Below are 14179 nucleotides of genomic sequence, written 5' to 3' on the forward strand. Positions count from 1 at the left end.
ACAGCCGGTTCCTTAGCCCTGGATTGGGAAAGAGAACTCCTAGCTGGCTCCTTCCTGTTCTGCACAGCACGTCTCTCTCTAGCAGTTCCTGAGTTCCCCTGAATGTTCCCAGGTGTGCTCGTTTTATGCTGCAGCCTCGTTCCCACTCTCCCTCTGGGTTCGTCTTGCCTGTCAGCTCCGCCCCTTTCCTTAACCCTTCCTGGGCTAGTTTTCTTTACCAGAGGCTTTACTGGAGAACTGCCCAAGGAGTTATAAAAGGGATTATAGTGCCCTAAACCAGATATTGTGGTTTCTGCCCTTCTCTCTCTGCCTTGCCCTGCCTGTTGGCTCTTCGTGATAGGAACAGGGTTACTGGGCAGCTTCCTGGGCTTAGGAATAGGGGCAGCCCTTTGCATGGCAGGGTTTAAAACCGGGTTTAAACTGGTGACAGGAGCTTCCCTGTCACATACCCCTCCCCCTCAAAACACTATCAGTCCTTTAATCCTTGGGCAGGGGTTCTACCCCTTCCCCTAGTCGTGACAGAATGTCTGCATTCTGCTTTCCCCAGGTTTGAGCTTCATCCACCCTGGTGGAACCCCAACCCTGGTTCATTCGGCCCGTATCCTCTAACCTCTCCTCCTCCTGCAGATCTGGAAGGCAAACTTTTTCACAAATTAGTTGGGCTATTCAGTCTCCTTCCTTTATTCGATAATCTTCCTCCCCTAAATTGAAGAGGAGTATTTTTAGGGTCCACTACCCCTGCTCCTACACATAGTCCATGCCTAAGTGCCAATCCTGATCGGGGTGCTATTCTACCGTAGCAACCCGAGAGTAAAGTTATTTGTAAATCGGTGTTTATGACCTCCCGGCCTCCCTTGGGTATTATTCTTTCTTGGGCACTACTTAAATCAAAGCCTGCGGCCTGGCTCATAGCCTTATAGGGAGGTCTCGCCCTATTAGACAGCCGCACAAACTTCAATTTTACTTTGCTGCTCTCCTTCTCAGCAAGCCCCAGATCTACCACTCTTTCACTCTCCTCCTGGTCCCGGATCCCGTCTGACTGTTCTCTTGGAACGGGCAAGGGATGACAGGGCTTACATTCTTGGTACCAGATTTTAACTTCTTGGGGTAAAGAAGGCCAGTAAAACTGAGCCTTCGCCTGGTTCAGTGTCTGGGCCTCCGAAAGATTACTCGTCTTGGGGTCCAGATGTGCGACCCAAAACATCCTCCTCCTATAGGATTGGGGCACTATCAGATGTCTATGCTCCCTCCCCATTTCTTTATCATTTGCGCCCATACATACCGTAAGGATGGATCTGTTCTCTGTTCTTGTCTTAGGGTCGGGAACTTCTGCATCACCTCCCATGGTTGTCAAGGCCTCCAGGACAGATCTCCCCCTGATCTTAATTCTTGGGAATATGTGACTTTGTCAGCCCTCCTTTCTGCCCGGGTTTTCTTAGTTTTCTGTGAGGGGGATCCCAGAAGCGCATCCTCCCAAGGAAAGATTTCCCCCAGTTCTTCTTCTCGGGGCTCCCTCTGTCCTTGTAGAGTCCACCCCTCATTATGCCTAGACCGGGACATCTCTTCCCGCTTCCTCATACATTCTTGGAAACCTGACCATTCTCTCCCTAATATGAGATCATAGGGAGGGGATGGCATTACTGCTACCTCTAGGGGCTGCCTTTTCCCCCCATATTCCAACCAAACTCTCCTAAGTTCATAAGGAATGGTCGTGCCGTGCATACACTGAATTCTGGATATGCCTCTAGGTCTATCTACCTGCCCTCCTTTCTTCCTCCGAATGGCCCTCCATAAGGCCCAAGAGACACTCGACTGATTCGCCCCAGAGTCTAATAGAGCAGTAGCCGGAACTCCCCTTATCCTGACTGGCAGAAAGTATTCTCTCCCCTCCCTCGGGCCTGGGGATTCCTTCCTACTAGCCAGGTTCATCTTCCCTTTACACTGCGTGCTCCGGTGGCCCATTTTCCCACAGGAGAAACAGCGAAAGGTTAGATCCCTGGAGGTACTTTGATTATACCTACCGTATTCGTGAGGTTTCCTCCCAGGGTGTTCGCCTAGACCCTTGGGTTCTAGAGGGGACCTGAGCCTCCAGGAAGGCTTCAGCAATGGCCACAGTTTGACCCAGGGTTGGAGCTCCCTGCCTTGCTAACCAGTCTCGTAAAGAGCCCGGGACTGCTTCCATGAACTGTTCTCTCACCAGCTCTGCTATCACTGCCGGGAGACTTTGAAGAAAGGGGGTTAACCATCTTTCACAAAGACGTTTAAGCCTCTGCGCTAGGGCCTTAGGTCTTTCTCCAGGCTTCATTTTCAAGGCATTCTATATTGTTCTGGGGTATGTCCAAGATATTCTAATAGGACTTCTTTTAAGCACTTATAGTCCGAGGCTTGCTCAGCATTCAAAGTTCGGTAAGCCTCTAGCGCTCGTCCTGCTAAGCAGGGAATAAGTTTTATCGCCCACTGGTCCCGAGGCCAGTGAGATGCCCCCGCCACCCGCTCAAAAGCTAATAAAAAATCCTCAATGTCGTCCTCCGGTGCTAGCTTATTAAGTCTAATAGGCTCCCCAAAGGAAGCTCCTACCGGGCGCTGGTGGTTGGTTCAGTCACTTGCCGTTGTGCTAGCTTGTGCATAGCCTGCCCTTGTTCCCCAAGCATGTGAAGTAGCTCGGCATGGCGGGTTTGTTGGGTGCTCTGGTCAGCTTTCCACAGGTCCATCTGTGTCCGCACCGACTCTCGCATCGCCTCAGCAAGCTGTCGCCGCTTGACCTCCCACGCTGTTGTAGGCTTGGCCGACTCCATCTGGAAGGAAAGGGAAACGAGACCACAAACCAAGTGTGGCTCTTTGGGCACCTTTCCCCTCTCCCTTCCCGGAAAAAGGAAACCTTTTACTCAGAATCCCTCACCAGCACCCTAAGGTACCCTTACCTCAGGCACTGATGAGTCTGCGCCTTTGGGTTTTTTCCTCCCCAGGGTCCGGTCTCCCTCTCCGAAGGCACTATTCCTCCGATCGCCTCTCCACCAGGATGCAGCTTGGCTCACTCCGGTCTCCGTCCGCCGCCAGGATCTCCGGCCTAGTAGCAACGCCTCCAGCAACACCTCTGTGGGACTCCACCAATACTCCAACAAAAACTGAGACTTTAGTACTCACTGTCCAAAACTCAAAAAAAACCTGTAATCCACAGGAAACTTAAAGTTACTGTTCTCAGTCTTGCAGTACTTGTGCAGCACTCGAAACCTGCACCAAACAGTATTGCATTCCTCAAAGTTATGGCAATAGTTCTTGCAATATCAATAAGCAGTGTACTTTCCACAGCAATAGTCAGTTCTTCCAACAAAATTTGGCAAAAGAAAAACCAAAAAAAAAATTCCACTGTTCCAGCAGTAGCCTGTGGGTGGCGCTACATCCCACCGCTGCCACCATAATTCGCTCTTTGGCGGGGCCAGGGATAAGCCTAGCGCTGGCAACCCGGCTCCCGCCCCAGGCGTAGGACGGAGCGCGCCCGGGAGGACTCCCGCTGGATAGTCTCAGTAGAATAAGTGGCATACACTGCTTTCTTGGTAAAGTTCAAATTTTTCTCTTTATTATTCCCAGTTCAAGGCACTGGGTCTCCCGTAGTCCCTCTTGGCTGAGTGGACTTAAAACAAACACTACATCAGCAATGCTTCTTTTTTAATAACACAGTCCAGCCTGCTGCTCAGGCAAATAATCCAAAATAAACAAAAACGTTTTTCTCTTCAGTATCATTAATTGTGCCTGAGGATACTTCAGGAAGCTTTTCCCGCCTGACCCACCTGAAGTACAATGCCCCACTACCCTTATGCTCCTGGGTAGGGGCTGGGGAACCATCCACCCTTTTCTGACTAGTGTAAGTCCCCTCCCAAAAGGTCCCCTATTCAGGGTTATCTAATGTCAGGTCACTGAATTCCCGTTCAGGCTTTGCTGGGAAGTTAATTAGGGTTCCCACCTCCTTCACTCTCTCTGCAAGACCTATCTCTCGGGCTCTAATTGACTCATTCACACTTTCTTACAGTCCTGCCTAAGGGAGAAAGAACGCTGCACAGAAATACGTTAACTTTCATTCCCCTCCCCCATTCATACCTTATTGACTGTGATTAGATAGGAGATCCCAGGCTGCTAGACTGCAATCCATTTCACTACCTTCAGAGACCTCTCCCTCTATCTCCATTAGGGACTCTCCGCTCTCTGAGGCTGGATAGGGATTCCCTTCAGTGCCCGTTACTGGCCAGCCCTGCTCTGGAAGCCTTTCTCCTCCCTTGAGCTTCTGCCTAAGAGCCAGAAGTTTGTTAGTTCGGGAGGGCTGTAAGACAGCCGGTTCCTTAGCCCTGGAGAACTCCTAGCTGGCTCCTTCCTGCTCTGCACAGCACGTCTCTCTCTAGCAGTTCCTGAGTTCCCCTGAATGTTCCCAGGTGTGCTCGTTTTATGCTGCAGGCTCGTTCCCACTCTCCCTCTGGGTTCGTCTTGCCTGTCAGCTCCACCCCTTTCCTTAACCCTTCCTGGGCTAGTTTTCTTTACCAGAGGCTTTACTGGAGAACTGCCCAAGGAGTTATAAAAGGGATTATAGTGCCCTAAACCAGATATTGTGGTTTCTGCCCTTCTCTCTCTGCCTTGCCCTGCCTGTTGGCTCTTCGTGATAGGAACAGGGTTACTGGGCAGCTTCCTGGGCTTAGGAATAGGGGCAGCCCTTTGCATGGCAGGGTTTAAAACCGGGTTTAAACTGGTGACAGGAGCTTCCCTGTCACAATTTGTTGATTTGAGCAAAATTGTCTTATTTTTCGGGGAGTGTCTCCATTCCCCTTTCTCTTTTGTTCTTATCCTCTACAGATGTTCCTGGCTGCTTTAAGACTAACTGATGTTCACAGGGACAGTGATGAGATAAGATGGGGGAGGGGTTTAAGCCTCTGAAGTTTGAGGCTTCCTATAAAATCCTGGTGGTTATATGGCAATAACCCACTGGTCCCCGAATAAAGTGTGGATTTACAAGAAAGAAGATTAGCAAAGGTAAGAATCTAATCTTTCATTCAAGTTCAATTTTTTTGATATACCACAAATGCTCAAAGAAGAAATCTAAACAGTTTAAAATAACTGAAAGAATGGGTAGAAAAGGAAAAGCACAATATCAAATGACATATAAACGAGATATGAAAGGAAATGGGAGAAGAAAGGTTTATACTCTCAAAAAGAAAAAAAAAAGTAGGGAGGGAAAACCATATTTTTGCCCTTCCCTAGTCCCACCCATAACACATCTAGATTAACACCCTTACCTTGTAGATGTACAAGTGTTATGTCTTTATGCTGGCTTTATATAATCAGGATTTAAACTTCATGCAATATAGATGTCTAGATGGCAATTTTCAGTCATTTAAAATAAGGCTAAAACTTCTAAAATCACCTTTATATACCAATAAACCCTCCCTTTTACAAAATGGTGCAAGAGGTTTTTAGCGCTGGCCTGCGTGCTGAATGTTGTGCGCAGCTCCGACGGTCATAGTGTTCTTATGAGCATCAGAGCAGTGCAGAGCATTTAGGGTGCTAGCTGCACTAAAAACCTGTTGCGTGGTTTTGTAAAAGGGGTGGGGGAAATTATGCTGAAACATTTGCAAAAAAAATTTTGTTTTTTTATAGTTTTGTCTTCCTTCAACAGCTAATTATTGCATACTGGTATGCAGGGCAATCTTTATCAACCCGCCAGATATATTGACATTTTTTTGTCTTTGTATGATTTATTCTTACAATTATTTTGCAGTGTTTGCTTTCACAACCAAAGGAGGAATTCAGGTTTTTTAGTTTTGCTTTGTTTTGTGAAAATAAGAATTGTGAGGAAAACTATCTGAAACCACATTATTTATTTAAAAATGTATTACTTGTTACATCCTACTATTCTGAACGAGTCACACTATAAAATATATATAATGTCTACACAAATTTTGTCATACAACTGTATATCATTATTAGCCTTCTCTTGCTGACATGATCATCCACAAATTAAAAGTATTTCAACGGTCAAACTATTTGACTGTTCTAATGCTGCAAGTTACAAGACTTATCAGCCAAAATATCTCTGGAATAAAATCTTTTTCATCTGCTTTCTAAACTGAACCAGATCATTAACATTTCGCAAGTCAACTGGAAGAGCATTCTATAATAATGCTCCCTGACGAGAACTTGCTAACTTCATATTTTTTACAGATGGCACCTCCTGGCACAAAGTGATCTCAGAATGTAAAGACCTCACTGGGTGATATATTTGAAACATAGATCCAACCACGGAGGGGCCATCATCCTTGAGGTTCTTAAAGAACACTGGCTATCAACACATTTCAAAAATAATTTTAAAAGGCTTAAGTGTATGTATACGTGCTTTGAGTCATTTGTCTTTTTTTGCTTTTCATTTGTATTGCTTTGAACATCATGATCAGATGATTTATAAAAATAACAGAAAATCTGCATTTTGACTATGTCGTGACATTCAGGTGATGATGAACCAAATGAAAAGACTTGGGGCCATATTCTATAAATGAAGCTGCAAGTTAGGTGGTAATTGACCACGTCATTTAAAACCAGTTAAAATTAGTATCCAGGAACTGATGGGCTGGGAAGCAATGGACAGTAAGAGTACTAACAAACGTACCCCTACCTGCAGTCCCTTCCACTAACCTTTGTAGCCAGACGTTGAACTCCCTATAGCTCTCTGAGGACTCTCTAAGTCATTACTCTTCCTTTTGTCTCTTATCTTGTCCTGTTTCTACACAATTTTCAGCTTTTTGGCCGAGGTGGGGGGGGGGGGTCTTTAGGTGATAAGTGGAATCTTCTCCTGTGTAGCAAAATCCAGGTCATAACAACCAAGACCTGGGTTTTGCTTTGTTCCCTTTATTGTATATTTGCCAGTTTGTTCTGTGAAAATTCTGGTTGTTGGCATTTTTGTCTTGTCAGTTTCTTTTGCCTTGAATAAACAGTTTATACAAAACAATGGCCAATCAGGGACTTCCTTAGACTCCTCCCTAAGAAAGTCCCTGATTGGCTCAGGTGCCTCACTCCCCTCCCAAGGTGCCTAGCCAGTCAGGGCTTTAGGTCCCTTCCCATGCATCACATGATGCATCAGAGCAGGACCTAATGTGCACATTGCAGCGTAGGAGGCCAGAGGAGCAGGAGGGGCTGAGCACCCCTCCTGCTTCCAACTTTTAAAGGTATGGGGAGTGGGAAGGGGAGGGGAAGAGAGTGTCTGCTGGCAGGAGGGAGTGGGCATCCCTCCTGCCATTTGTGGTTCATAGTCAAAAACACGCAGGACAATCGAGCGTTGGCAATACCAAGCATAGTAACATAGTAGATGACGGCAGATAAAGATCTGAATGGTCCATCCAGTCTGCCCAACCAGATTCAATTTAAATTTTTTAATTTTTTCTTCTTAGCTATTTCTGGGCAAGAATCCAAAGCTTTACCCTGTACTGTGCTTGGGTTCCAACTGCCGAAATCTCTGTTAAGACTTACTCTAGCCCATCTACACCCTCCCAGCCATTGAAGCCCTCCCCAGCCCATCCTCCACCAAACGGCCATATACAGCAGGACATCAGCACGCCGGACTTAAACTTAATTTTAAAGTACTCCGAGGGGGGGTTGGGGAGAGAACCCCCACAGTTAAGTTAGTACTGTTTGCGCTGCCGTTGGGGGGAACCCCCCATTATAGAGGGAAGAGGCGTTTTTCCCTTTTTTTAGGGAAAAATGTCAATTTCCTCTGTAATGTGGGGGTTCCCCCCCCACATACCCTCAATGGAAGCGGCAACAATACTAACTTAACTGCGGGGGTTCCCTCTCCATCCCCCTCTCGGAGCACTTTAAAATTAAGTTTAAGTCCGGCGTGTTGATGTCCTGTGCGCGATTGTCTGTTCGGTATTGTTAATGCTCGATTGTCTCACGTGATTATGTCACATCACTGCTGTTTGTTTGGGGGGAGGAGAGGGGCAGATGGCAGGAGGGAGTGGGCATCCCTCCTGCCATATTTTTAAGCGTGGGTTGGGTGTTTGGTGGGCGGAGGAGGAGAGGGCTGATGGCAGGAGGGACTGGGCATTCCTCCTGCCATTTGTGGATTAGAGGGGGGGGAGGGTGGTGGTTTTTTTTTTTTTTTGATAGATCTCTGCCTGCCTTTTATTCTTTTTTTTCTGGGGCAGATATTTTGCTTGTGTAAACATGCAAAATATCTGTGCCATGGAAAAAAAAGTATAAAAAAGACAGACCTATCAAAAACCGGCAGACCTGTCGGTAACACAGTTGCCAACAGGTCTGCAGCAGTCGGGTTTTAGGATAGTAAAATCCGATTCAAAATAGCCAAGCAATTGTTAGTGAATCAGTCGCTTTGCTATTTTCATGTGGTTTTACTAATTTGCATGGATCAGATCGGACAACATGCGGTGGGCTGTTTAGTGAATTGGGTGGGTATCAGCAATCGTTGCTACACCTGTGAAAACAGGTTTAGCATTGATTACTGACTTTTGTGAATCGGAGCCTTAAATGCCACAACTTTCTGGAAAGGGAGGGGAAGAGGGTTGGGGTGGTAATTGGGTGGGGAGAATAATGTTGGAGACTTATTTCTGAAGTTTGTAATGTTTGCACTATTTTTAGTTTCTGGAAAACTCAAAAGTACCAATAATAAAATTTAACATTCATTCAAAACTTGGGAAGCAGACTATAAAGTTGTTAGTCTTGCAAAATCTGATGAGCTGATGCAGAAGAAATGGTAAAGCCATTATATTGAATAAGTGTCTGCTGTAAAATGAAACACGAGCATGCATTTGATACAGAGCCCATACTTTGTTTCAAAAACAATAATTGCATTTCTTTGTGTTCTGCTTGTATTAGCTTTCTCAAGATTAAAATATACAGTCAAACCTCGGTTTGCGAGTAACGCGGTTTGCGAGTGTTTTGCAAGACGAGCAAAACACTTCAGCAAATTGTAACTCACAAAACGAGCGTTGTCTTGCAGTACGAGCACACAAATTTGATCCTAACCTTAATTGGTAATGTGATTTTCCTACCTGCTATGCTCCAGATCTGCCCTGATGACTGAGGCCCTTCAGCTTTTCCATTGGCAGCTGCGGGGCTCCGAGATCGGCGGCATCTCTGCTTATTGGTGGGACTCTGCTTATTGGTTCGGTGCAGCGTCTCTGCTTATTGGTGGGGCTGTGGTATGCCTTAGGAGGAGTCTGATTGTGCATCAGGGACCTGGGGCAGATGCCGGAGCTGTGATCGGCAGTGGTGGGATCGCCTCGATGGATTCTCTATGACCCGCCTTCTCTCCTTGGCCTCCTGCCTTTTGGTCTTCCGCCCCTCCTGCCTTCTTTCTCGCCAGTGGTGGGCTCGCCTTGATTGATCTTCTGTGGCCCGCCTTCTCTCTTCGGCTTGCTGCCTTCGGTCGGTCCACCCTTCCTGTCTTTTGTCTCAGACCACTTCCTTCAGCTGCTTTGGGACTTTTCCTTTAATTAACCGACGGCGAACATTCTCCCTTCTGCCCCTGCTGTTTTCAGTTGCTCCTGGAGCTGGGTAATGGCGCCTTTCCCTGCTTGCAAAGGTAGTGTCCTGTTGTGGTGGCCGAGCTATTTAATGACTGATTTCAACTCACACCCCGTTTGTTTTCTTTTCATCTATTTATTTATTTTTTGTTCTTATTTAATATTTATTTCATATCTACAGTTGTATTAAAGGCCTGCACTAAAATATAATTAATTTGACCAGTTAATGAGAAGATTTTACACAAATTATCTGAGTTTCCATTATTTCCTACGGGGAAATGTGCTTTGATATACAAGTGCTTTGGATTACGAGCATGCTTCTGGAACGAATTATGCTCGTAAACCAAGGTACCACTGTAATATAGTTTGCAAGACTGCCCCATTTTTAAACAAGCGTTCTTCGGTATAAAGCTTGCAACCACAAAATCTTCAGATGTTACTGCCACATGGTTATGTTATTACTTCAGCTGCTTTCTTTCCCTGCGGAAAATATTTTGAATCTGAAAAGTCCCATTTACATAAAGGTTTTTTATGTCTTACTTCATTACATTTTAAATAAAAATTCATAGCTAAGTATACTGTAAGTGCCAAAGCCAGAAATAGGAAAAATAATTACATTCTAGAATGGTTTATTCTTAGAAAATAGAAAATATATATAGCCGGCAAAGAACAGATGTGATGAGCATGTCTTAAGGAAACTTGAAAAAAGGCAACATGTGGCAGACACATTTCTAGCATTTTGCATGGTTCATATAGCACATGGGTATGTCTTGTAATCCTATGCTTGCTTTGCATTTAGCAAAAATGTACTGCTTTGTAGTGTCTTCAGCTTGAAACGGATTATATGCCCATTCAGAAAAGTCCACTCACAGGTATTTAAAGACTGTAAGTTTCCCAGAGCCACAACAGGTATTTTATCGGTAGTGATGAGTTTATATTTAATAAATTCTGAAACATTTGTAAAAAAAAAAAAAAAAAAAAGGTGTTTTTTTTTTTTTTTTTATAGTTTCGCCTTCCTTCAACAGGTAATTATTGCATACTGGTATGCAGGGCTATCTTTATCAACCAGCCAGATATATTGCTATTTTTTTGTCTTCTTGCCACCATGTATGATTTATTCTTACAATTGTTTTGCAGTGTTTGCTTTCACAACCAAAGTTCTGGTCTATCCAAACAACAGCCTTAATGCTACGCACGAAACTTGAGAAGGGAAACTCCCGTCGTATGGAACGAGCAATGATGCAGACTCAGGTAGGACTGCTCTTTAATTTTCTTTTCTCTATGCCCACAGAGTTCTATGACATACATACTCAGCAGATAAATTTAAGGAGAAGAATTCAGGATCTTTAACTTTAGTGTTGGAAAAAAAAATCTATTGTGAAAAACCTAGGAATCTATAGAAGCTTGGTATTATCTAAACTTGACCACTGCAATGTCATGTATCTTGGAATAACTAAGACAAGATACAGGGCATTGCAAGTTGTGCAGAATGCAGCAGCAAGACTGATAACAGGCGTATCTAAATATGATCACATTTTGCCCTATCTCCAACAATTGCACTGGCTGCCTGTTGTTTTTAGATCTCAATATAAAGCATTAATGATTTGCCATCAGTTCTTGTATGGAACCATACCCAAACTGTTTAAAAGCAAGATGTCAAACTATTTACCATCTAGGTCTCTTCGTTCCGAGAATTTAGTGTTATTAAAAACAAATGCTAATCCAAAATATGCTGAGACCAGTAAAATGGCCTTTTGCAGTGCGGTGGTCAAATTGTGGAACTCACTTGTCGGTCATTTACGAAAATGTTATGACAAGGGTAATTTCAGAAAACTATTAAAAACGCAGTTATTTGTTAATGCATTTTTTTTAGGAACTGATCTTTGCAACTGTACTTTTGAATGGCATTTTATGTGATTTTCTGATGATTATTTGCTTATGTTTTACTGAATTATGTATGTAACGATATGTAAACCATTTAGGTTTAAACGGTATATAAATTTTTAAAATAAATTACATGTTGAAACTTACAGTTACTGGAAGCAACATTTATAGTTCAGGAGAAGCAGTAAGTAATGGGGGAGGGGTGAAGGTTCAAACTCAGCTATTGCATAGTAAGGACACCTGATAGAGCAGAGTTCTTCACAATTTCTTAGGTTGGTGGTCACAAGGACCCTGATTCTATAAAAGGCGCCTGCCATTAAACGCCTAGATTGGCGCGCCAAGCCAATGTAAGTGCCTAATTTAATTTTTTAATTGGTTCACAATGCCATTAAAAAACAATTAAAAAAATTAATTTTCAGGTAGGCACCTAACTTGAAAGGCACCATGTAGGCTTCTATACTGAAGCACCTACCAGTACCTACAAGAAAATTAGGTGTGGTTAGGGACAGAGTTTGAGCATGGATTGTTGGGTGCTGGTATTTTAGGCCAAGAAAACCCTGGTTTAATATACTTGTGCAAAATGTTTGATGCCTTCTGGCACCTAACTCAAGTTAGGCACTGCTAGACACAATTCTATAAATGCCATTTAACATTAAATGACACGCGGTAGGTGCCGTTTTCCTAGGCGTCTACTGAGTTAGGCACTGTTTATAGAATTGGACTCTAAATAAGCTGATGGAGAGCCACCAAATATCTTACCATGGAGAGCTGAGACACTGCCGACTAGTGTATGTCAACATTCATCCCCAGTAGCCTGCCTTCAATCTTCTTATTGGGGCTATCCTCAAGGGGCTGAGTATTTCCAAATGTATTATCTTCATATTTTGAGAAATGCCTCATTCTTCCCTCATTCATGTCCCCTTTTTTGTTTGTAAGCTTGGGTAGAGAAGCAAATAGTATCAGAAAAAAAGCCTAAAAAGATGGGGTCTGCCACAGAGGTCTCTAGGGGCTGCCATTGGCTACCCAGGCCTTGCATTGAAGTATGCCTTGTACATAATGAGCTCCATAGATGGTTTAGCCTCTAGCTAAAGAATTATCATTGAAAAGTAAAGGGAAGAGGGTTTAACAATAGAAGAAAGTACTGACTAAAATTTAAAAGTTGCAGCACACGTACCCTTCAATGCAGCTTGTTGGGTTTTTTTTTGTTTTATTTAATTCTTTATTCTTTTTCAAATTTACAATAAGTGTAACAATATATACAAACAAATTAACAATAAATATAACACTTAATAATCATTAATGGTACAAATAATATGCTCTTATCTCCCACCCTTCCTACCCTTTCTTATCATATAATCAATACCTTATACAATATGTAACAATAAATTTACCCTCCCCTCCCCCCTCACAATCAAACTTATAAATTTAAGGGAAAAAAATAAAATAAAATGTCATCTAATCGGTACATTACTTTGTAAATGGCTCCCACACATCCTGAAATTTCCTGAAAAAACGGTGCTGTATTGCAATAAATCTTTCCATTTTATAAACATGACACAAGGAATTCCACCAGAAATTATAATTTAATCTACTCCAATTTTTCCAATTATACGTAATTTGTTGAATGGCAACCCCAGTCATTATAAGTAATAATTTGTTATTATTTGTAGAAATCTGACTTTTTGCTCTCATTGCCATACCAAATAGCACAGAATCATATGTTAATGCCACTGAGTTATCTAATAAACAATTAATTTGGTCCCAAATTGATTTCCAGAAATTCATAATAAATGGACAATAGAATAATAAATGATCTAAAGTCCCTGCTTCAAGATGACAGTGCCAACATTTATTAGACTTAGAGCTATCCAATTTTTGTAACCAAACAGGGGTCCATAATGCTCTATGTAACAGAAAAAAACAAGTTTGTCTCATAGATGCCGACACTGTACATCTCATCCTCCTAGTCCAAATTCGTGGCCATTGAGACGCAGTAATTTGATGCTTGATCTCAATGCTCCAAATGTCTCTCAGACCAGTGTTTGGTTTCTTTTTAATAAATTCAGTCAGCAATTTATACCACTGGGCGGCCTGGTGACCCAAGAAGTCCACCTGAAAGCATAAGAACTCCATACTATATTGATTATTAAGGTTTTTCCAGTCAGGGAACCCCACCTGAATGGCATGCTTCAGTTGCAACCATCTAAAACTTTCTGATTTATTAAGGCCATATTTATGTTGTAAATGTGAAAATTCAAGCATTTTACCATTAGAGATAACATCATCTAATAAACGTATTCCTGCTATCATCCAATGCTTCCAGGCGAGCCTTTCTCCGCCAATTTGAATCTTGGAGTTTAGCCGTATAGATTGATTTGTATACTTGTGAATTGGAATTGTTGTTAAATTACTTACATAACGCAATGTTTTCCATGTATCAGTTAATATTCTGTTATCTTTACTGTAACTAGCCATTTTGATACTGAGCACATGTCAAAGGCGCAAAGGAGACATGAGTTGCCATTCAAGCCACAACCAATCTGGGAGTTTTTCCATGAGCTCTGGGAGGACCCAATACATACCCTGGCGCAAAATATAGGCTTGATGATACCTATAAAAATTGGGAAAATTTACCCCTCCTTCTGAAATTGGCCTTTGTAAAGATACCAAGGCTACTCTGGGAGTTTTACCCAGCCAAATAAATTTTATGAGAATACTATTTAATTTTTTATAAAAGGACCCTTGAAAATAAACCGGCAACATACCCATCTGATAAC

The 14179-nt window shown here is 43.0% G+C and overlaps 1 protein-coding gene across 3 annotated transcripts in view; it reads left to right on the plus strand.

Annotated features, from left to right (window-relative positions):
* Window positions 1–14179, plus strand: part of TTC27 (tetratricopeptide repeat domain 27) — a 677043-nt gene that overhangs the window by 322334 nt on the left and 340530 nt on the right. For all 3 annotated transcript variants that reach the window (XM_033935684.1, XM_033935685.1, XM_033935682.1), the window contains exon 10: window positions 10656–10769. In XM_033935684.1, coding sequence (XP_033791575.1) covers window positions 10656–10769 — 114 coding nt within the window. The remainder of the gene's footprint in view (window positions 1–10655; window positions 10770–14179) is intronic.

Source organism: Geotrypetes seraphini, chromosome 3 (assembly GCF_902459505.1).
Source record: "Geotrypetes seraphini chromosome 3, aGeoSer1.1, whole genome shotgun sequence".
NCBI lineage: Eukaryota > Metazoa > Chordata > Amphibia > Gymnophiona > Dermophiidae > Geotrypetes > Geotrypetes seraphini.